The 23,919-nt window shown below is 32.2% G+C and overlaps 2 protein-coding genes across 2 annotated transcripts; one reads left to right on the top strand and one right to left on the bottom strand.

Annotated features, from left to right (window-relative positions):
* Positions 1-9,742: 9,742 nt before the first annotated feature.
* LOC146922744 (uncharacterized) lies at positions 9,743-11,439 on the bottom strand. The gene is made up of 3 exons (XM_085715536.1): positions 10,751-11,439; positions 10,435-10,671; positions 9,743-10,334 (listed from the first exon to the last, which is right to left on the bottom strand). The coding sequence occupies exons 2-3, from the start codon at positions 10,615-10,617 to the stop codon at positions 9,885-9,887; spliced, it is 633 nt and encodes a 210-aa protein (XP_085571662.1). The 5' UTR covers positions 10,618-10,671; positions 10,751-11,439; the 3' UTR covers positions 9,743-9,884.
* A 3,850-nt stretch (positions 11,440-15,289) lies between these two features.
* Positions 15,290-22,962, top strand: LOC146922743 (O-fucosyltransferase 7-like). Its single transcript, XM_085715534.1, has 12 exons — positions 15,290-15,705; positions 16,129-16,200; positions 17,278-17,377; positions 17,463-17,530; positions 17,737-17,825; positions 17,930-18,119; positions 18,229-18,357; positions 18,472-18,605; positions 18,699-18,912; positions 21,456-21,640; positions 21,763-21,858; positions 22,327-22,962. Exons 1-12 carry the CDS (start codon positions 15,559-15,561, stop codon positions 22,478-22,480), a joined length of 1,578 nt encoding a protein of 525 aa, XP_085571660.1. The 5' UTR covers positions 15,290-15,558; the 3' UTR covers positions 22,481-22,962.
* Positions 22,963-23,919: the final 957 nt, after the last annotated feature.

Below are 23,919 nucleotides of genomic sequence, written 5' to 3'. Positions count from 1 at the left end.
TCCAGTCCCCCTTGCACTTCCAAGGAGATTTCACTAAGAGTAATATCTGATTACAATTGCTCAAGCACACAAGCAAGAGACTTCCTTTGCTCAAGCACACAAGAAAGAGACTTCCTTTGCTCAAGAACACAATCAAGAGACTTCCTAACTAAACAAAATTACACAGAAAATTGTTTAAGGTTGAACACTTGATATACAATCAGAGGTGCTCACAATACAAATCAGATACAGACTCAATGGACTTAAGAATTTCTAAGATATGACTATAAGACACAGAAATTCTAAGTGAATGCAGAACAATTTCAGCAGAGGTTTGGCACTTGTAAAAATGTTGTGAGTCTTTCGTTCAGCGTTCTTGCATTACCAAATCTCTAGGTCTTCACTCCTTTATATAGAGGTGTGAAAGAGACGTTGTGAAATTGCCAGCACACCAAAGAGTCGTTGTTGAAGCTTGATCTTTCACCAATGATATATTGCCTGATTTGGTTGTTGTCCTATGAAGAACAAATTTGAAATCCATTCCTTATCCAAAGGAACATCTATGCAGGCGAAGCTGTATTCTGGAGTTGTTTTCTTGTCTTGTAGCGTGGACACAAAACAGAGTAGTGGAGAACGTGGTTGTACAATTCGTACAAAGTACAATGTCAACGCTTTCGTCCAAATTGCAAGCACAAGCCTTCAAACACCTTTGAAATGACCGTTGCAAAATTCCACTAATCCTTTGTTTGTGTTTTCGAATCCAATAGACAGCTTTTGCATTGATAATTCTTCAATTCTTGAATCTTTTGCAAATCCAGTTGAGATTCAGCTTCTGGTGAAATAGATTCTGATGAGGCAGCTTCTGATGATGCAGCTTCTGATGATATGACTTCTGCAGCTTCTGATGATGCAGCTTCTGATGATGCAGCTTCTGATGATATGACTTCTGGACTTCTTGTCTTCAGGAGCACTATTCTTACTTCAGAAGCGTCTTAACTTCAGGAGCACTATTCTCACTTCAGAAGCGACTTAACTTCAGGAGCGCTTTTTCTCTTCAGTAACAAGTTGCCTTCAGGAGCGTCCAAGCTTCAAATTTTTGTTGTTTCCTTTGCTCTTTATTTGCTCATTCAGAACCAATGATGATGTAACTTTATAATTATGGTCCTGTACACTTGAACAAATATTAGCTAGTCCAATTTACAATTTTTAATACCTTGTTATCATCAAAACTCTTTAAGGTTCATTGTTAAACACATTTTGTTCCAACAGTCGCTTGAAGTCATTCAAGCAAACCCGTATAATACATCTATAATAGATTTATATTTATCTGCATTGATAGTGATGTCGCTCAATAATAATGTAAGCAGACATGTATAAAAATAATTATAGAGATCAAGTTTATAATTGATAAATATATGAGGTTGATTGACTTAGAGACGTCTTAGTCAATCTTATATGATGAAAGAAAATTGTCTTCATCATTTGTGTATAAAATAGCTACTAAACAAAGCCCCTTGGGATGAAATAAATTTGTGTACATCGAGGGGATTGAGACTTAAGCCATTCGAAATTAATAAGTGATGGGAACCCAACCTTTGTGATTGGAGATCCCATGAATAAGGTTCATATGGATAAGAACAAGTCACTTATTAGTTCTGCTAGCACCAAAAATTAGTTAATTAATTTTTGTTTTCGTCCCTTTCCTATGGTGTGTGTGAGAAGTGTTATAGACAATGCATTATTAAGAGGATAAGCGTATAAAGCTTTTAATTAATTTCATATCCCTTATGGGTGGTGTATGATTTGCAGCATACACTTGATGAAATCACCTATGTGAGTGTCAAGTGGGGCCGCTTGTATGAGATCTTGGCGAAATCTCTGGAGCACTCATGAAATAATCCAGGCACGCACACGGCCTATTTGCGCACCACAGCGGCAACGGCAAGAATTGTGGGGGTGTGATGCGAATGGTAAACCGCTAACATACGCCAAGTGATTTTGGTTCATATAGCTTGCTACACCAACTTCACTGTGTGTTAAGTATTATCATTCTAGGGCTGGTTCATATAGCTTGCTACACCAGTTTGATGCATCACATCTAGGATGTTAACCCAGGAAGTCATTTTTCTAATATCTTTTAAACTTTTGAAATATGTGGGGGATTGTTGTAAATTTTGAGTATATTTCAAAAGTATTTTATTATTAATTTAAAGTATTTTGATTCAAGAGTTATTATTATCAATAATTAGTTTTTGCTCAATTTCATTGTATATGACCGTTTCAATTATGCCTTTATAAAAGAATATTTTCAGCATTTTCATTTAACAATCCTACCAAAAGAAACGTTGCAAATGTGCCTTAGTCAAATAAATTTCATAAAGTTCCTATTTATTGGTTTGACTCACGGTTACGTTTTGTCTATAATAAAACCATTCTTGCAAATTGGTAGGAAGGTTAATTGGCTTACCTTGATCAGTATCAAAATGAAAAAGCAATTCTTTGTTTTAATTGTCAATTATTAGTATCTCACTAATTTTTCATAGAAAAAAGCTCTACACACGAAGTAGAGAAAAATCCCCTCATATCTATATTTTGAGATATATACAAAACAATCAAAATCCAATTTTAATCAATCTATACACAATGTTGGGTTACATCTTCCTGAAAATATGTCTTCTTGCTAGTTCTGTATCCTTGATTTTATATCAAGAAGGGTCTGTTAAATCCTGGGGGAATAGCGTATAATTACGCAGAAAATCCTTAAGGACAGTGCGATCAGCACGTCTCAGACTATCTCACTGCTTGTTCGTTCTACAGTTCTTGATAGTTGATTCCGTATCAGGTTTGATCTGGTGTTCAAAGATGTTGATAGAGTTGTGGTCGGTGATCTAATTCGACAACAATACCAAGAAAGATAAGTTTCATTGAAATCTCTTTTGTTTATATTGTATTGATTCTTTTATTTATATATTGATTATTATTTATAAAGATAATTTATGCCTAATTTTACAACAGTACATGCCATCTAGTTGTTCAAAGGGATCCATGGAATGGTTTTGATCCTTTAATTGATCAATTTCTCTAATGACTGTGATTAGAAAGGATAAAGGTGAGATTGTGAGGGGATACTATTGATCATGGTTTTGATCCTTATTGATGTTTACAAAGGAGAGCTGACTATGAGGGTGAATGATCAGCAAGTAGTTCAACATACTAAAAGCCATGGGGTTTGCAGATGATACTATAGAAGTGGTATCTATGATAAAAATTGTAAATCACTTGACTCGTGACTTCAATCAAGATCTTGGAGCAGAGCAACTTGAAGGAAGAACTTGTTAAAGATGTTGGACCAAAGCATCGCAGAGCTATAGCTTTGCAGATGTCAGGGATGAAAGGAATTAACCCATATATTTACATGATTGGATTCTACTCAAAGAAGGATCAGAAACAAGCATTGAAGCTCAAGGGAGAGTGAATTATATATTCTAAATTATAAAATTAATAGCAAAATATTTAAATTTAGTTATCATTGACATTTATAAAGAAATGAATTTATTTTTTTCAATAGTGGTTCAAAATTATTAGATATCATAAAAATATTTATTTATATTAAAATATATTACATGTTGGAAATGCCCAACTATAGGTTCATTTCCTTTTGATTAGGTTTTGATTAGGTTTCCATTTTATTTCCCCACCTTTTGTATCCTCTTCCTTTTTTCAATTTCAATGAATATGGTTAGTGTAATTTGCTCTCTCAAAAAAAAAAATGGTTAGTGTAATTTGCACTACTTTTGTTTTAAAAAAATTAATTAATAAGGGAGAGTTTGTAATTCAAACATCTCATAAGGGAGGAAAATGTATATTTTAACATAAAGTATAATTCAAACTTCTCTTAAGGAGGAGAGTGTAATTTACTCTTAAAATAATAAAGCACATTAATACACAATTAAAAGTCGCTAAAACCAAAAGGAAAAAAATAAACAAACAGACTCATAACATCAAAGTTAATAGCATAATGCAACAAGATGCATAAGCCTACAAATATGATTTTATTCAAGTGCTCATAATATTCATACATTTATGTTTGTATCATTGACAACACTAAAGTCACTGATTTGATTGATATAAACTAATCTTTTTTAAGTTGAATCAAATAAACACCACCCCAGCGGAGAAAATAGAAAACCACCATACAAAGATGGAAAAATAAAACAAACAATCAGCTAAGATGATGAAATCAAAAAAAAAAATATGAAAGAAAAACTAAGAGCATGTGTTGTTACATATTAAAAAAAAGTGATTTAAACATTCAATAATTTAGATATAATTTTATAGAGTTTTTATATATATAAAAAAAAGTAGAAACTATTTTGTGTTTGTTTATATTAATAAAAATCATTTAAAAAATAGTTTTTTTGATACAACTAAAAGTGATTTTTTTATTGCAAAACTAGCGAAAAGACGGGCACTCACGTGCTTGTCTTTCCACTCTTTTTAATGCGCTAACGCGTGTAAACTATGAACGGTATTTTATATGAAGTTTTCCTTTTGATTAGAATTATAAGTGCAAATATTTGTGACTTTCAAATTGTAACAAACCCAAAAAATCATGTTTATCTTTTTCAATAACAACGGTAATTTAACAAATATAATATAAATCCTAATCTTTTTTAATACCACCAAAAGTATAACATTAAGATACGAAAATTCGTCTAAGGGTATAATTGAAATTATAAATAATTCAACATAAAATCCCTATCCCCTTCATATATAATATTTATAATATTGTTCGTGTTGTAGTGGGATATTTCCTATTTTAATGAAATTTAATATTTTTAATTAAAATTTATAATAATATTATTAAAGGATAAAATAGTAAATAAAATAGTATAAATGAAGGGTTAAATATGTAATGAAAAATCCAACCCAAACTTATTTATTTTAAGCTTGTTTTCTATGTAGTATTGATAAACTATTAATATCATGATTTAAATAAAATTTACAATAAATTTGTAGTTCTAACATATACAATGTTCATTCTCATATGATATGCATGACTCAAATATCCATATTTAATACACAAAGAGTGAGGAAGATATGCATTCTTTAAGATATATATCGGTGGTTCGAGCATGTAGTTGACGGTGTTGTTTGTGATTGAAATGCATGACTCCAAGAGTTGTGTTTAATTCATGAGAATAAGATAAAATCAATTATGTGTGATTTATCTAATATCCAAAATTGATTTTTTATTTATTCTAAAGTCAATGATAAATTGATTGTGTTTTTTTTATCTTTTGTTTAATTAATAATACATGCATTATCAAATGTTTGGTAGATTTATCAATTCACCTTTTTTAAATGTTGTAGTATCTAAATTTCTTAGCATGATTTAAATTACTTACACTATAGGTAACAAACCAAAAAAGACGGGTACTCACGTGCCCGTCTTTCCGTTCTCTTTATTGCGCCAAATTTTAAAAATTATGAACAGTATTTTTTTATGAAATTTTGATTTTGATTTTGATTAAAAGTATAAATATAAATTATTGTTACTGTAATATCCCGCATGTCAGTATCGGAATATTACCAGTTGAACGTGTCGGAGGATTAATATTTCGAAAGAAAGTTTGGCGGAAACATTCATATTGAGATGTCAGCTTTTTACGGGTAAGTATCAGTGTCGGATTTAATATGCTTAAGACAAGGGCATTTTGGTAATTGCATGGGAAAGGATATTTATTTGGATTAGGCTCCAAAATATCTCATTCTTCATCTTCTTTCTCTCTCTAAGTTTGGCAAAACTTTCCTCCTCATTCTCTCTACTCTCCATCGCCCTTTTCCTCTCTTTCTCACAATCAATCCTTTTCAAATCTTCTTCCTCAAGTGGTAAGGATTAACCCTAGGTTCCTTCAAGATCATAGAGAAGTTTAGAAGCTTGGGTTTTGGTTTGAATCTCTCTTTCATCTCTTTAGAAACTCATTCCTCTTTTCTTTTCAAATCATCAATTTCTCCAAGTTTGTTTAAGAAGAGGAGTCAAGCAAGGATGCTAACAACTTAGTAAGAAAGAAACAACTGTGGATTGATTAGAGGTTTTGGTGGTTGGTTGAATCAAGAAGCTAGGGTTTGTTATTTGATAAAGTGGAAGCTTGAGTTGTTTAGGTCATGGTTTCAAGTTTGATTCAAGTGAAGCAATGTTTTCTCAAGAGATCATAAGTACAAGATTGGTTTGGTATGAACAAAGAAAGCAAAAAGGGAACAAAAAGCTAAGGTTTGGTCTTGTGAAGTGAAGATGATGCTTGAAGCTTGGGAATCATGTGTGAATCATGTTAGGTGAGTTCCTTAGATAGCTTTCCCACCTTGAGTTTATGTTATTGACTTGTAAGATAAGAAATGAATTTTTAGGGTTGCATATAGTGTGTAAGCACCCCCTTTTTATGTTATGCTTGCTATACTTGCCAATGCTTGCAATTCAAATGTTTTACAAGTTTCCTATGACCTCTAGAATCATACTATGCATAAAGATATTTGGTTTTGAGGCTTTTGGGTCAAGAACACCTTTTATGCAGGGCTGGACTGTCACAGCTCGCCTCGCGAGCAAGTGAGCTCGCCATGGCGAGCAAGACATCCGAACCAGGGGTACTGCTCGCCCCTAGCTCGCCTCGCGAACAATACAACTCGCCACGGCGAGTAATGCTGCTCGCCTCGCGAGCAAGACAGTGCTTACGGCATTGTTTGCTCGTCTCAGGTCTTGTTGACGTCCTTTAAGCCGGTGTTACCCGAGCAGTCTTTTATGAAATAAACCCCTCAAACCAAGATTCTATTGGCTAATTTTAAGTAAAGATTTCTTGAGAAGAAGCAAGTATTTGGCATAGTTAGCAAAGCATGGCAAAGAAAGAATAGTAAGATAAGAACGGGTAGTAAGTCAACCATTAAGGAAGGGAATCAAAGTAGAGCCTTGACATAGTTGTCAAGAAATAGAATAGAAAGCTAGACATTAGAAGTATGCTTGATAAGTGTGGTGCGATATAAGTATTATCCCCGCATAAGAGTTAAGTGCCATACGAGTATGGCAAGACGTAAATCGATTGATATCTATTCACAAGTAAGACAAGTAAGCATTAAGTTTACCTCTAGTGGGATCGTTAAGGGTCCGAGGTAAAAGAGATAGCATGTTTAAGTTATTTTCATGCATAAGACTAAGACTTATAAGAAAGTAAGAAAGAGTGTCATGTCTCTTGTTATCCAAATTGGATTCAAGGGGTTCCCCAAGGAGAATGGTTAAGCCGCAAGGGAGTCGTATTTCACTAAGCTAAGGTGTCGTGTCTTTTGTATTCCAACCAAGGTTGGGTACAAAAGGTTCTCCAAGGGGAACGGGGTAAGCCGTAAGGGACCCGCACGTTCACTAAGGGAGTCCGGTGCGCTATTGCAAGGCATTTTCACCGGTAGTAAGGGATGAACTTCCGGGGTTACTCCACTCGGAACTAATCCGTAAAATGAATCCAAGATAATTGTTTGTTACACGCTAACATAATTAATGAAGTTGACTATGCATTTTCATCATACATTTATGTGTGTTATGTCATAGAGCCTTGGCATAGACTGTCAAGAACTAGAAAGAATATAGAAGTAGAAAGTCAAGAGCTAGCAAGCTAGAAAGGGTCATTTTTGTGGCAAGTTTAAGTAAGTTTATTAATACAACTTATCCAAGTAGGTAAGTAAGTAAGCAAGTTAGGAGAGTTATACCGTCGACGAACTTAGGTTTCCCCTAATCGTCCGGTTAGAGTCGTGTCATGACTTTAGTGAGTATAGACCTTGATGCGTAGACCGTATCTTGGCAATGCGGTTTTAGATCCCCCTTAACCGCCATGACACGTATAGCATAGAAGCCTATAACAAGTTAAGAATATTAAGACGGTCCTAGCAAGCACCGCCGTCTAAGATAGCAAGTCCCCACACACGTATAATCAACCGGCAGGTTGTATTGTAGACACGTGGTGACCGTAGGTTTCCCCCGTGGTTGCCTATAGCCTAGGGATAGGTGGAACTCACTGAGACATTATGTCTCATCCCAATCCTTATTTGTTTCAGATATCAGGATGGCTTGCAAGCTAGTAGCCGAATGGATGCTGCGACAAGTGTTGGTTCGTACCCGATGCCGGATGATGTGGATTTTCAAGGATGTATACATTATGTATTAGAAAAGTTAAGTTGTAACTTATGGTACGAACACATTTGTTGTATTTGATATTCATTCGAAGTTTTATTGTTGTAAAAATTTAATGTATCCAGTACTAAAGATAACGCACATGCTAGACTTTCTAGATACGTCTAGTTTGGGTGTTACAGTTACTTTTAAATTATAACAAACCAAACTATTCTTGTTTATCTATTTCAATGACACCAGCAATATAACAAAAAAAAAATATAATTTAAATTCTTATTTTTTTATAATAACACCAACAACAATCATTATTATAGAAAAAGTTGTTTTAGGGTATAAATGGAAGAACGAAAAAGTTAGCCCAAAATCTTATGCATACTCGATCAAGTTTGTTACACTTTTAAAAACATAAATGAAAAAAAAAAAACTTGACATATATTCATATTATGTTTGTTACACTTTTTTTTAGTTTTGAATTCACTCACATCAATTATCGTTTTAAAAAAAATAAAGGATAAGGAAAAAAATATTGATATATTGTGGACAATAAAGATTGAGTTTGTTACATATTTTTTTAATATTCGAATTTACCGTTATCTATTCGTTATATATGTTATTTATATTTAAATTTGAGGGTAATTTAGGAAAGAGAAAAAGTCAATCCAAAAGGGTCAAAAAAAGCTATTTTCTTTATATATATAATATAAATTACTTCAATCTTTTGATCGTTATTTTTTCTCTCCTCTAATCTATTCTTAAAAGCTTTTTCTTTGAAATTTTTTTCCAATTTTTCTTTAAAATTCTTTTTTTTTATCTCTCCTCTAATCCAATTTTTGTCAATTTCAAGTTTATTGGGAATATCCCTATTTTAGTTCATCGCATCAAGAAACTGTTGAAAATTGATTGGCATGTGCAAATCAACCATACTTTGTGTGAAGGAAATGGAAGTGTTGATTGGCTTGCTAACTTTAGTATTTATGTGGGTCATTTGAATTTGATTGTTTTGGAGACTCCTCCTACTAACTTCAAAAGCTCATCTTTGATGATATTTTCGGAGCCTGAATGCCTAGAAATGTCCATTTAATTTCGTAGTTTCTTTTCTCTTGGGTTTTGCCCTCTTTTATACCAAGAAAAAAACAATTTGGATTAGTAATTACATATTCCCTTCGTCCCAAGATGCAAGTAAAATTTGATAAATAAAAGTTAATGTATTTTGTTCAAAATTTATACCAAATACATCAACTTACGTTGATCTATTTTTGCTTATATCTTAAGACGAAAGAAGTATTAAAGTTGACTCTAAATCACATCTCTAAAATAGATACCGCTAGGTTAAAAGAGGAAGTCCCTAAAATTTCTTATATACATGTTTATGTTTATAGAATAAGTAATACTCCTTCATGTCGCTATTTTAAACAAAAATTCTTTTTTTTTTTGACTTATTGAATAACCGATAAATTTGATATATAATGCAAATCAAATACACCGACTCAAGAACGCTTAGATGAGATGATACATGTTTCTTCTAGCTTAACCAAGGTCTTGAGTTCGAATTCAGACTTAGATCAAAAATTAGGGTATGACAGGTAAGCAACGATCACATAGTAAGTAGATGTGATTGCTCATATATTTTCTACTATAGGAATCAGGAAAAAAAAACTTCTATAAATATCAGGAATAATATTGTGCTTTGTTATAATGCCGTTTTGGGAGCAATTTTCACAGATTCCACTCTTGCTCATAATTCTGCCTGCGCATGCTTCCTTTTTATTTCCTTCCAGTATCGATTTGATCTGGTGATGTTGTCGATCATACTATTCTCTAGTCTCTCTAGTTCATTCTTGAAATCTTTCACAAAACTTGAATTGAAAATGTCTCTTCTACAGGTCTGTTGTAGACAAATGTCAATCTCCTCTGCCAGATAACCCAGATGAAATCTACCAGTTTGTTGATGATACTCTAAGTTAACATTGATGAATTTTTCCAAAGATTGGTGATGAAATTCTAGAATTGGTGAAGGAGGAGTCATTAGTTCTTGGTAGACTGTCATAAAGCTTTTTCCATTGGTCAAACCATCAGCAATTTGCCAAACCTGTTTTCCTTCTAAAACAAACCGCGAGGTCTCGTCGTGAAGGCGTGCTTCAATATCTCTCCAACTGCATATTATGGTCAGGTTTCTAAACAGTATCTGATACAAAATAGAATGGTGTTAAGCAGGATTCTAAGCAGTGATCAAATATAAATTAACCATATAAGATAAAAGATATATAAGATAAAAGATAACTAACCTGTGGAAAGTTGCTTGGATCAAACATCTTTATAATTTGATTTCCACATTCTAGCCTGGTCTTGTGCTTGAACAAATTTCTACATAGGTTGTCTGAATCATCCCATATTGATTTCAAGGAACCATGTGCTTTCGCTTCAAGGATTAGCATGTATCCAATATGCAATAAGAAATGAGAGTCCATTGCAGCGTAATGTATCTCCTCAGGCTTTAAAGGTCGTATTCTCCAGTCATGTAACTACAAAAATATTTTTTAATTAGCATTTGCTTATAAATTTATTAATACAATATACTTGGAATAAAAAGGCAAACCGAACCTGCAGTTCTTTGTTGCTCTCTTCTTTGCAGTAGTCAATGAGGAGAGAGTTGAGGGATTTTTTTCTCTTTTTGAAGAGCTATACAAGTTTTTTCTGTATCAAAGACATTCCCAAGATATATCTTATATTCTCTTTGGAGCCAGTGTATGTCAGTTTGACCACCATGTACGGTTTTGAGGATTTTCACATCCTCCAAGATTGATTTCAATTTTGGTATAACATCATGGAATATGAAGGGATCCACAATATAGTCTTCAATAATATAATCCTCTGACATGAATAAAATTTGAAGGAGGCATGCATACCCAAGGAATGAATTTTGTCAGCTGTGTTCCAAATCAATTGCCATTATGCTTTGAGCTTTGAGTTTGGTTAAAAATTTGAAAAACTGCTCCTCAGTTTGTAAAACCTTGACATTGCCAACGTCCACTGAATCAGGTATAGTTTTGTACATGCGCTTGTACATGCCATCTAGTTGTTCAAAGGGATCCTTGGAATGGTTTTGATCCTTTAATTGATCAATTTCTCTAATGACTTTGATTAGAAAGGATAAAGGTGAGATTGTGATTCAATAACATTTACATTAGAAGATTTGAAAACTTTCTTCAAAGAGCAACCAAAAAAAGAGGATGAAACAGAATCACTCACTCTTTCATTATCATCGACCACAATTTCAATATGTTACACTATCAAAATTAAGAATATTTAGATAATTCCTTTAATTGTTCAACTACCTAGGCTAGTGTCATTATAAATAATCTATATGCGGTGTGTTTTGTGTGTGATCAATAAACAAAAGCTCAAGGGAGAGTGAATTATATATTCTAAATTATAAAATTGCGGTGTGTTTTGTGTGTGATCAATAAACAAAAGCTCAAGGGAGAGTGAATTATATATTCTAAATTATAAAATTAATAGCAAAATATTTAAATTTAGTTATCATTGACATTTATAAAGAAATGAATTTATTTATTTTTAATAGTGGTTTAAAATTATTAGATATCATAAAAATATTTATTTATATTAAAATATATTAAATGTTGGAAATGCCCAACTATAGGTTCATTTCCTTTTGATTAGGTTTTCATTTTATTTCCCGACCTTTTGTATCCTCTTCCTTTTTTCAATGAATATGGTTAGTGTAATTTGCTCTCTCAAAAAAAAAAATGGTTAGTGTAATTTGCACAACTTTTGTTTTAAAAAAAATAATTAATAAGGGAGAGGTTGTAATTCAAGCATCTCATAAGGGAGGAAAGTGTATATATTAACATAAAAGAGGAGGAAAGTATAATTCAAACTTCTCTTAAGGAGGAGACTGTAATTTACTCTTAAAATAATAAAGCACATTAATACACAATTAAAAGTCACTAAAACCAAAAGGAAAAAAATATACGAACAGACTCATAACATCAAAGTTAATAGCATAATGCAACAAGATGCATAAGCCTACAAATATGATTTTATTCAAGTGCTCATAATATTCATACCTTTATGTTTGTAACATTGACAACACTAAAGTCACTGATTTGATTGATAATCTTTTTCAAGTTCAATCAAATAAACACCACCCCAGCGGAGAAAATAGAAAACCACCATACAAAGACGGAAAAAATAAAACATGATGAAATCAAAAAAAAAAAAAAATATGAAAGAAAAACTAAGAGCATGTGTTGTTACATATTAAAAAAAAGTGATTTAAAAATTCAATAATTTAGATATAATTTTATAGAGTTTTTATATATATAAAAAAAAGTAGAAACTATTTTGTGTTTGTTTATATTAATAAAAATCATTTAAAAAATAGTTTTTTTTTGATACAACTAAAAGTGATTTTTTTTTATTGCAAAACTAGCGAAAAGACGGGCACTCGCGTGCCTGTCTTTCCACTCTTTTTAATGCGCTAACGCGTGTAAATTATGAACGGTATTTTATATGAAGTTTTCCTTTTGATTAGAATTATAAGTGCAAATATTTGTGACTTTCAAATTGTAACAAACCCAAAAAATCATGTTTATCTTTTTCAATAACAACGGTAATTTAACAAATATAATATAAATCCAAATCTTTTTTAATACCACCAAAAGTATAACATTAAGATAGGAAAATTTGTCTAAGGGTATAATTGAAATTATAAATAATTCAACATAAAATCCTTATCCCCTTCATATATAATATTTATAATATTGTTCGTGTTGTAGTGGGATATTTCCTATTTTAATGAGATTTAATATTTTTAATTAAAATTTATAATAATATTATTAAAGGATAAAATAGTAAATAAAATAGTTTAAATGAAGGGTTAAATATGTAATGAAAAATCCAACCCAAACTTATTTATTTTTAGCTTGTTTTCTATGTAGTATTGATAAACTATTAATATCATGATTTAAATAAAATTTACAATAAATTTGTAGTTCTAACATATACAATGTTCATTCTCATATGACATGCATGAATCAAATATCCATATTTAATACACAAAGAGTGAGGAAGATATGCATTCTTTAAGATATATATCGGTGGTTCGTGCATGTAGTTGACAACGTTGTTTGTGATTGAAATGCATGACTCCAAGAGTTGTGTTTAATTCATGAGAATAAGATAAAATCAATTATGTGTGATTTATCTAATATCCAAAATTGATTTTTTATTTATTCTAAAGTCAATGATAAATTGATTGTGTTTTTTTTATCTTTTGTTTAATTAATAATACATGCATTATCAAATGTTTGGTAGATTTATCAATTCACCTTTTTTAAATGTTGTAGTATCTAAATTTCTTAGCATGATTTAAATTACTTACACTATAGGTAACAAACCAAAAAAGACAGGTACTCACGTGCCCGTCTTTCCGTTCTCTTTATTGCGCCAAATTTTGAAAATTATGAATAATATTTTTTTATGAAATTTTGATTTTGATTAAAAGTATAAATATAAATTATTGTTACTTTCAAATTATAACAAAACAAACTATTCTTGTTTATCTATTTCAATGACACCAACAATATAACAAAAAAAAAATATAATCTAAATTCTTAATTTTTTTATAATGACACCAACAACAATCATTATTATAGAAAAAGTTGTTTTAGGGTATTAATGGAAGAACGAAAAAGTTAGCCCAAAATCTTATGGATACTCGATCAAGTTATTTGCACTTTTAAAAACATAAATGAAAAAAAAAACTTGACATATTTTTTTTGGTAGTGCAAAAAAAAAATAAAGGATAAGGAAAAAAATATTGATATATTGTGGACAATAAAGATTGAGTTTGTTACATATTTTTTTAATATTTGAATTTACCGTTATCTATTTTTTATATATGTTATTTATATTTAAATTTGAGGGTAATTTAGGAAAGATAAAAAGTCAACCCAAAAGGGTCAAAAAAACTATTTTCTTTATATATAGTATAGATTACTTCAATCTTTTGACCGTTATTTTTTCTCTCCTCTAATCTATTATTCTTAATAGCTTTTTCTTTGAATTTTTTTTTTTCCAATTTTTCTTTAAAATTCTTTTTTTTATCTCTCCTCTAATCCAATTTTTGTCAATTTCAAGTTTATTGGGAATATCCCTATTTTAGTTCATCGTATCAAGAAACTGTTGGAAATTGATTGGCATGTGCAAATCAACCATACTTTGTGTGAAGGAAATGGAAGTGCCGATTGGCTTGCTAACTTTAGTATTTATGTGGGTCATTTGAATTTGATTGTTTTGGAGACTCCTCCTACTAACTTCAAAAGCTCATCTTTGATGATATTTTCGGAGCCTGAATGCCTAGAAATGCCCATTTAATTTCGTAGTTTCTTTTCTCTTGGGTTTTGCCCTCTTTTATACCAAGAAAAAAAAGATTTGGATTAGTAATTACATATTCCGTTCTTCCCAAAATACAAGTAAAAATTGATAAATAAAAGTTTATGTATTTAGTTCAGAATTTATACCAAATACATCAATTTACGTTGATCTATTTTTGCTTATATCTTAAGACGAAAGAAGTATTAAAGTTGACTCTAAATCACATCTCTAAAATAGATACCGTTGGGTTAAAAGAGGATGTCCCTAAAAGTTTCTTATATACATGTTTATGTTTATAGAATAAGTAATACTCCTTCATGTCGCTATTTTAAACAAAAATTCTTTTTTATTTTTTTGACTTATTGAATAACCAATGAATTTGATATATACTGCAAATCAAATACACCGACTCAAGAACGCTTAGATGAGATGATACATGTTTCTTCTAGTTTAACAAAAATCTTGAGTTCGAATTCAGACTTAGACATGCAGCAACGTTAAAACTAGTAGGAAGAGTTTGCCATTTATTTGAATTTCATAAGACTAATAATTTGTCTTCATAGTTGCGCGGGCGGATGATATCCAATTTAAATAAAAATAATAATGATAATAAATCAGATACACTCATCATTCGATTAGTCCAAAAAATAAACTCTTCTTTATGATCGTAACATGAAAATAATAAGTAATACAAAATTTAAATTTGGAACAGATCAAAGTAGTACTAGTACTAGGTCAGACAAACCCGACAACATCAAGAACTTCGAGAAACCCCAAAAACAACACAACACAGCCTGCCGATTTTGTTGTCTTGCTGTTCTGTTCTGTTCTTCCCACCGAAACTCATCATCACACATCAAACGTGTTTATTCATTCGCTCAGATTATTGTTTTTTTTTTCTTTTCTTCTCTTCTGTTTTCTTAATCACGTGTTTAAGAAAAAAAATTAACTATTGGGTGTGAAATCAGTGACCCAGAATCTGATTGATTGATTGATTGATCAATAGTGGAATGCAGAAACGGAAATTGATTTCGTTGGTATTGTTGAGGAAGTTGTTAACTGCAGCGATTATCTCAATTACTTTTCTTGCTTTTTTCACTGGTCATTTACACATTCCTTCTTCTAAGGATCACAAGTTCAATGACAAGTTCCCCACGGTTTGTCTCTTTTTCTTTAATTTTAGTAAAATTTATTATTTCAGGGTTTTATTCAATTGTTATTGCTTATTTTATACTCTGTTGACTTCAAGAGATTGCTATTAATGGCTAACAATGTTTAAAAAAAGTAAAAAAAAAAAAAAACAAGGGTCTTTGTTCACATTGGTAGGTTTAGTATATGCTTTTGTGTTGTCTTTTTTTATTTTATTTTATGTGTATATTGGAATCTACTTGGGGAAACTTTGTTAGAGAGTGGAAGATTCCCTTATGTTTTGTTGTTGTAATTGTTGTCATATGTGTTTCAAATTTGGGAGAGGTCAACCCCTTAAATGAATCTTACTTACCTCGAGGGGATTAGTCTCTGCAGTTGCATCTGAAGGATAACTTTGGTTTACTAAAAGCATGTCTTTCAAATTTTGACAGGTTCAAAACTTGCAACGGACACAAGAGCTAGCTCCACCCCATTTATCCAAACTACCGCTTTCTACTTCCAAGGTTTGGTCCTGCGTGTCACCACTAGCTAGTAACTTGTTTGGGTATATCATCTGTTTAAAAACTATGAAAATGCTAAGGAAATATAATATCCTACATCTAAGAAAACTATCTTTGTATCCACCAATGAGCTTATTAAATTAGGCCTTGTTTGGATAAACAAATTAATTAAGTGCTTATAGCGTAATCGTTTATCATATAAGTGCTTATGTATAAGCTTTTTCTATGACAGAAGATAAAATTAAGTTGAACTGTTTTCATATAAGCTATAAGTAACTTTCATAAGCTATACGTAGCTTTCATAATCTATCCTAGAATGCTTATCAAATTACCTGAAAACGGTTAATTGACATGTGATAAACTGTTTCCATTAGTTCTTTCAAATAGTCCGACAAGTGTTTTTGCCAGTAGGTAAGCTCAAATAAGTCAATCCAAATAATTATAGTTCAAACGTCAACTTAATTGCAAACATGAATATTAATACATTAGTGAATCTCGTCTCCTATTCCCATTCCCATTCCCTATTGAGTAGGTGGGACAGTTGATTTTGCTCATTTCAAGTATTTATGCACCTCATGTATTGTGTGACCTTAAACTTGTTTCGTTTAGTTGTATTACATCTGCAGAGATATTGGTGTATCATGTATGCAGCTAGATGTATTTAAATCATGTAAAGATATGGACCTTTAGGGCTTGTTTGGTTTGGTTTTGATTTTTAGTTTTTAAATACTCTTTTGAAAATCAGTTTTCAAAAACTATTTTTAGGGAAAATTAAAAAGAAAAACTGTTGGTAATTTGAACCCAAGCTTACTACAAGATTCCACCATCTACAATTTTAATATAATTTGTTGCTATATTTACAAAATTGTCACAGTTTTCCGTGTTTTTATATAGTGAAAACTAAAATAAAATAAAAAAACAAAACACCTAAAAGGTGTTTCCGTTTTTCAGTTTTATAAAAGAGAAAAAGGAGAACAGTTTTTAAAACAACCAATTACAAAAGAGTAATCAAACAAGTTTTATCGTTTTATGTAAAGATATGCACCTATACTGTTTTATTTGACTCTTTCTGTTTGACAGTTGAATCGTTCAAGAGGGGATTCTGATTACGTGAAGCTGTGGAAACCTCCATCAAATCGCGGGTTTCTTCCATGTACAAAGCCTACTCCTAATTACACCGGTAAGAACTTAAACATAGACTTTCATTACAAGTTACAAGTATGAATTAGTTTGGTACTTACTCAGATTAATACATGTTCATTCAGCTCCTGCTGAGTCACGTGGATATCTTTTAGTTCATACAAATGGTGGGCTCAACCAAATGCGTTCCGGGGTCTGATCTTTCTCTTTTCTCTTTGTTAATCACATATGCATGTTGTTATTATTAATGCCAACTCATTTGAAGTTGAACATTTTTCTTGAAAAATTGTTTGTTATGACGTTGGATGACAAATTGTGAATGACAAGGACCATCGCATTTAAACTTGTCTTATTCACGTGTTGTTAGAAACTGAACATATGTTTCCTTTGCTGCTGCAGATATGTGATATGGTAGCTGTAGCTCGTATCATAAATGCTACTCTTGTAATTCCAGAACTTGATAAAAGATCATTTTGGCAAGATACTAGGTAAAAAAAATTAATTCCTTTTTTTTTGCTATTATTTCTGTTATAGTTTCTCTTAGACTTTTTTTTTTTTTTTTTTAATTCTGGTTTTCTGATTTTTCTTTCAGCAATTTCTCTGATGTTTTTGATGAAGAGCATTTTATTAGTTCTCTAGCTAAGGATGTAAAGATCATTAAGAAGCTTCCCATTGAACTGGTAATGGTTAATGAAACCGGAATCGTTAAGCAGCAATTCAGAAGCTGGTCTGGCATGGATTACTATGAGAATGAAATTGCGAGATTGTGGGAAGATCACGAAGTATGTATGTTGAAAATCTATTGTTATCGCCGTTCTATGTTACCATTCTATTTTTTCTTTTGCCATTATTTTCTAACATATTATGCACCCATAATATTTTTAACTTCAGGTTATTCGTGCTTCAAAATCCGATTCACGGCTAGCGAACAACAATCTACCTCCAGATATTCAAAAACTTCGTTGCCGAGCTTGCTATGAAGCTCTACGTTTCTCTCCTCGAATTGAACAAATAGGAAAAGTATACGAGGATATCTCAACTGATTGGTTTCTTTGCTTTCTATCTAATACTCTTCCACGACCCCTGTGTTAATTTTTATTCTCAATCTGTAATACTTTCTTTGGGTCCTTGTAGTTGTTGGTGGAAAGAATGAGGTCACGGGGTCCATATATTGCCTTGCATTTACGTTATGAGAAGGATATGCTTGCATTTAGTGGGTGCACGCATGATTTATCTCTTGATGAAGCTGAAGAGCTACGGATTATCAGGTATGGAACTGTGGAATCTTCAGAAGAGTAAATTGAATATCATGTCTTTTCTCATACTTGGTTTGTGATATTTCTCATATCACAAAATTGTAGAGAGAACATTTCCTATTGGAAAGTAAAAGATATTGATCCCATAGAACAGAGGTCCAAAGGATTTTGCCCCTTAACACCAAAGGAAGTTGGAATTTTTCTTACTGCTCTTGGATATCCATCAAATACGCCGATATATATTGCTGCTGGAGAGATTTATGGGGGTGAGTCCCATATGGCTGAACTGCGATCCCGTTATCCATTGTTAATGAGCAAGGTAATAATTGCAGTTCTTTGTTGCTTTATGTTGTTGACGCATGGTGGGGGATTTTTATTCAATTTATCTTTAGAAAATATAGTTTGATAATGCATTAGTATTTTCTGTATCCCAATTCCCAAACCAACGCCTAATTTTCAAATCTTTTTCAGTGTCCATCCCCTCCTTTATATAATTAACCCTCTGTCCTAAAATATACATTACCTATTATCCTCTGCCATAATGGGGCCTATAATGGGGCCCGTCATGCTGTTATGATTTCTATAAGAGGTTTTTCTATTATAAAGTGTTGGAAATTCCGCCTTTATTGTGGTCCGCCCCTAGTCGCCTAAATTGCGGCCTTTGGTTTGCCTTCATTGCATCCTCCAACACCTTCATTGTGTTAGCTTTGAGGGGGTGGATTTAGTTCCACGTCGGATAGATAGCATTCTTGAGGAGGCACTCCTCACCTTACAAGCCGGTTTTGTAAGGATGAGTTAGGCCCAAATTTCAACATAAAGGAAAGGAAAAACAAATGTTCTATGAATGGCGGGTACTGAACTTATATTGCAGTGTCTAAGTTATCAGTTATTATGAGAAAATAACTTTTATAGTAGACCTTAAGCCATAAACTCTTGAAAAATGATCCCTATATGTTATTAACAGTAAATTAAAATTTATAACAGAAGATAATGTTACGCCGTCTCATATTAAATTCTTGTTTGAATATTTGTATCTCATTATTTGACAGTTACGAATACTAAGGCTCCGTTTGGGAGTTTGGAGGAAAGGAGGGTTTTGGGGGAAGGGAAAAGGAAGAGAAAGAAATCGTTCACCTTTTTGGAGAGTGATTTTGTAGAGAATGATAAGATAATACTTGTGATAGGTGTATTTATAATTTTGAGAGTATTATAACATGGAAATAATTTAATTTTTTCTTTCCTTCTAAACCCTCTAAAATCCTCTCCAGTACATAGTTTTAGTTCCCCCAGATTGGGGGGGGGGAAGAAAAATGAAGTCTCCATTCAAGTTGGGGTTCTATCCTTCCTTACTTTTTCCTTTCTTCCCTTTTTTCGGAAGCCCTCCCTTCCCCTTCTAAACTCCCAAACAAAGCCCAAGTATTTATTACTTTTTTTTCAGTGTTATCTTTATTTATTAAAGTAGTTTGTATTGTATTGCTAGACTTGGATAAATGGGTGTAGTTGCAACTCGGGGTCTATGTAGTCAGTGGCTGATAGCAGCCGACCCCCAAAACGCTATAGTGGGTAGCAGTAGTATAGCATCTGTTACGGTAAAGTTTAAGGAAACAATACAAGAAACTCGTCATACATATAAAAGCTAAACGAAATAGAAGAACACGCAAGATTCACAACTAATAATCAAAGTTCATTGCTGTTCAAACCCAATATAAGGCAAATAAGTTTTAGCCTCCATGGTTAAAATTACTCATCTAAGTATTTAAAATATATACAAGTGATTCCTTAATGGAATCACAATCTCCAAGGTGAGGATGATTGCCAGAAAGTCACATAAAGAATTGTCGGAAAGCCACACAAGGTAAGAGCTGAGGAGGGGAGGTGAACTGGATTTTGAGAAGAATCACAAGACACGAGTGCCTTATTTTGCTGGCATTCAGAATTTTATGTTGAAATGACCAAAACGTCCTATATAAAAGAGGGCACAACTGTAAGTTGAGGGTAAAATACGGCTATTTGACGGTGAAGTGACCAAAAGATCCAAAAAATGCAAACATTTACAGAAGTTTCAGTGTAGCTGCTGCAGCATGATAGAGCGGAGATAACTATTGTAAAATAAAGCAATGTCAATAGATGAAATAGATGAATTTCCATTGTTAATGGGTGAAGAAATGAATGAACAATCTGCAAAAATGCAGCCGAGAGCAATGCTCCTTAGTGAGAAACTCACTGCCTAACCATATCAGGTTTAACAAACTCTATCCTCACTTTCTCATCCCCCTCACACACCTTTTTAGGGGAATCTACTACTATCTGCCAGCTCACCACTCACACGTTCCCCACACTATTTTTCTTCTTTTTCCTAGTGTAAACCCTCCACACTTTGGGCCTCTCATTATGAAAGCCCACCAGCACATCCAGCCCAATTAAACTCCTATCACAGCAAGTGCTATTTGGCTGCCGTCTGATCGCGCCACTATAGGCGATGCTTCAACCGCCACGCAAGACCAAAATGCAGTGGGGTTTCATATAGTATCTTGGGGCCGCTATCCAATGCTTCAGCACGATAGTGACGGCTATAACCACGATTGACTACATAGCTTAGGGTGGGCTTATCTGATCATAAGTGGGAGCACAAGAATATTTTAGTCCTGGCACATTTTTGCATTAAGAGTTAGTATAATTAATCATTTTCTTAAGATGTGTTCATTACCTTAAATGACCATTATTATGAGATGGAGGGAGTGATATTACGTTCAACTAGCTTAAAAATAAATTATATAGTTGACTTCTGCTTTTCTGAGATTATAGCTGAATGATAGGAAGCGTTGGTATGATGTGTATTAACCTTCATGTGATTATTTTCAGGAAACATTGGCATCCATTGAGGAGCTTGAACCCTTTTTTAATCATGCTTCTCAAATGGCTGCTCTTGACTATATAGTGTCTATCGAGAGTGATGTATTTATACCCTCTTATTCTGGAAACATGGCAAGGGCTGTTGAAGGTCATCGCCGTTTTCTTGGACGTGGTAGATCAATATCTCCAGATAGGTAAGCTGTTGTATACTCAAGGAGCACATATTTATTTATCTTTTAAAAATTGTTTAATTACCTTTTTTTTGTAGTTCACCTTTTACAAAGTTGTTTTGTTTGTCCTGTCTTGTTTCAAATAGGAAAGCCCTTGTTCGTCTCTTTGATAAACTAGATCAGGGAACAATGACTGAGGGGAAAAAACTGTCAAATAGGATTATCGATCTCCACATTAGACGGTAAGTTTTCTTTTCTTTCTTTTTATTTTTATTTGCAGAGAAATTGTTTATGTGGTGTCAGCTCGGTGGTAAGAGTCATATCTTGTAACTTTAAAGAACGAAGTTCAAATCTCTGTTGGAGACAGCTGTTAGCCATTAGTGTCACACTAGTAAATAATAATTTCTACTTCTCGAAATAACTTCTCCAATTTTGTTTTTAAATTTTTTTGGAGTAATTGTAAATTTTGTTACATACATGTCATGAAAATTTTGGTATTGTCTCTTAGGCCTAAGCCTAACTTAACTCCCTATGGTAGCTCAAGAATGAGGATTATCCAAGTCTTACAAACACTACTTTGGCCATATTTCAATTCTCATGTCAACATTATGTTTCATCTATTGAAAAAATCTAGTTTATAATGTACTCATTCTTATACGACGATCTCAGATTGAACTTCTGCTTGTGACTTTAAAATTGTTGTGTTGCAGACTTGGCTCCCCTAGGAAGAGAAAAGGACCAATTTCTGGAACAAAGGGGATGGACAGGTTTCGCTCAGAAGAAACCTTTTATGCTAATCCCTTACCTGATTGTTTATGCCGGACAGAACCACCATCCCGAAATATCTCTCAATTTGTCAAGTAGATCAGATACTAAACCACTTTTTTCCTTTTATTACACGGGTGGAAGAGTGTATATATCGAAATCGGTCTTGCATTACCTGATTTTTATTTTTTGAAAAGGCGTTTTGCATGAACCGATTAATTTGGGAAGGAAAAGAACAGAAAAGAAACCCATAACTAGGTTTTGATAGGTACACAGTTATGTCCTTGAAGGATGGAGCTTTCTGATATGTGGCCGGGGGATTCAGCCACACATTCTATTTTATTTCTCATTGAGAAATCATACATAGTTCCACTATAAGTTCCACTATAAGTAATATTTATTTTATTTAATTGATTTTAGTATTTTAACTTTTTTTATAGGCAAATGTTAGTAAGTTAGTGATTATGTTAATTTTTTGGGTTTGAAGGTTGTATCTCATGTTTAAAATTCATTTGATGTCTTTTAACTCACCAACCGAATTACCTACTTACAACAATATTTTCACTATTTATTTGCCCTTTGGCATTCTGTCGCCTCTTGTAAATTAAAAAACAAAGATTTTTGTCTGCTAACAAGTGCCTGATAATGCTAACATCTATTAGGTTTTGCAACAATTTAATGAATGGTGAGAAAGGATTTAAAATTCTATTACCAAAAAGCCAGAATTTACAAACAAATCGTTGGTATCTATTCATTGAATTCTTTATTCTTTTTTCGTATTAATTGAATAAATGATGTATTTGATCTATATATGTTTTATAAAAAATTGTAACCAAAAAAAATGTTATATAAATTAATTACATTAATTATTAAATGAATTTGAAAAATGAATTTTTGCTTATATTTGAGATCAGAAGATGTTTATATGATAAACTTTGATTCAGATGCTCTTTCTTGTTGGTTGAAACAACACTATATATAAATCACCGAACAACATTATTTCATCTGTCTATTTTATAAGACACAAAAATGTCAGATTTTTTAGATCTTTTTATAAGAAACATCGACCAATTTTTAAATATATTAGATATTAAATTTCATTTGTATCTCTATTGATTTTAAGAGAGAATATTAAAAGTAAGTTGGTGGAGTTGATAGTAAATAATATTGGGATATTCATTAAATAAGTTTTAATTTATAAGAGTATTAAATAAAAATAACTAATAACTATTTTTAAGTTTTTATTTTTAGATTCCACCGTTTTTTTAGTCTCAATGATTTATGTTTTTTTTTTAGCAAAGATTATTAATGTGTTTTGTTTCTTATAAAAAGGATCGAGATCGAGAGTGCTCTCTTTTAAATGAGAAGTGTTATTTCGAAAGCTTTAGCATTTAATGTTAAATAGTTAAGACAATTGAGTACCCTACAAAGAAGTCAGAGAAATCTAAGGATTGGTGCAGAAATAAGAGAATCCAATAGCAATAGCAAAAGATGGAAGTGGATAACGTATATTATCATAAGTGACTTGTAACAAAACC

This window comes from Medicago sativa, chromosome 5 (assembly GCF_051527215.1).
Source record: "Medicago sativa cultivar Bolivia chromosome 5, Bolivia_mono, whole genome shotgun sequence".
NCBI lineage: Eukaryota > Viridiplantae > Streptophyta > Magnoliopsida > Fabales > Fabaceae > Medicago > Medicago sativa.
Note: the sequence above shows the minus strand (reverse complement) of the source record. Positions and strands in the feature narration are given on the sequence as shown.

What these genes read in the sequence shown, in the direction of transcription:
- LOC146922744 (XM_085715536.1), bottom strand. Translation starts at nt 10,617, where the DNA reads ATGGACTCTCATTTCTTATTGCATATTGGATACATGCTAATCCTTGAA. An exon ending in ATCCAAGCAACTTTCCACAG is followed by an intron (nt 10,335 to 10,434) that starts GTTAGTTATCTT and finishes ATTTTGTATCAG; the next exon opens with ATACTGTTTAGAAACCTGAC.
- LOC146922743 (XM_085715534.1), top strand. Translation starts at nt 15,559, where the DNA reads ATGCAGAAACGGAAATTGATTTCGTTGGTATTGTTGAGGAAGTTGTTA. An exon ending in GATTGTGGGAAGATCACGAA is followed by an intron (nt 18,120 to 18,228) that starts GTATGTATGTTG and finishes TTTTAACTTCAG; the next exon opens with GTTATTCGTGCTTCAAAATC. An exon ending in GAAGAGCTACGGATTATCAG is followed by an intron (nt 18,606 to 18,698) that starts GTATGGAACTGT and finishes ACAAAATTGTAG; the next exon opens with AGAGAACATTTCCTATTGGA.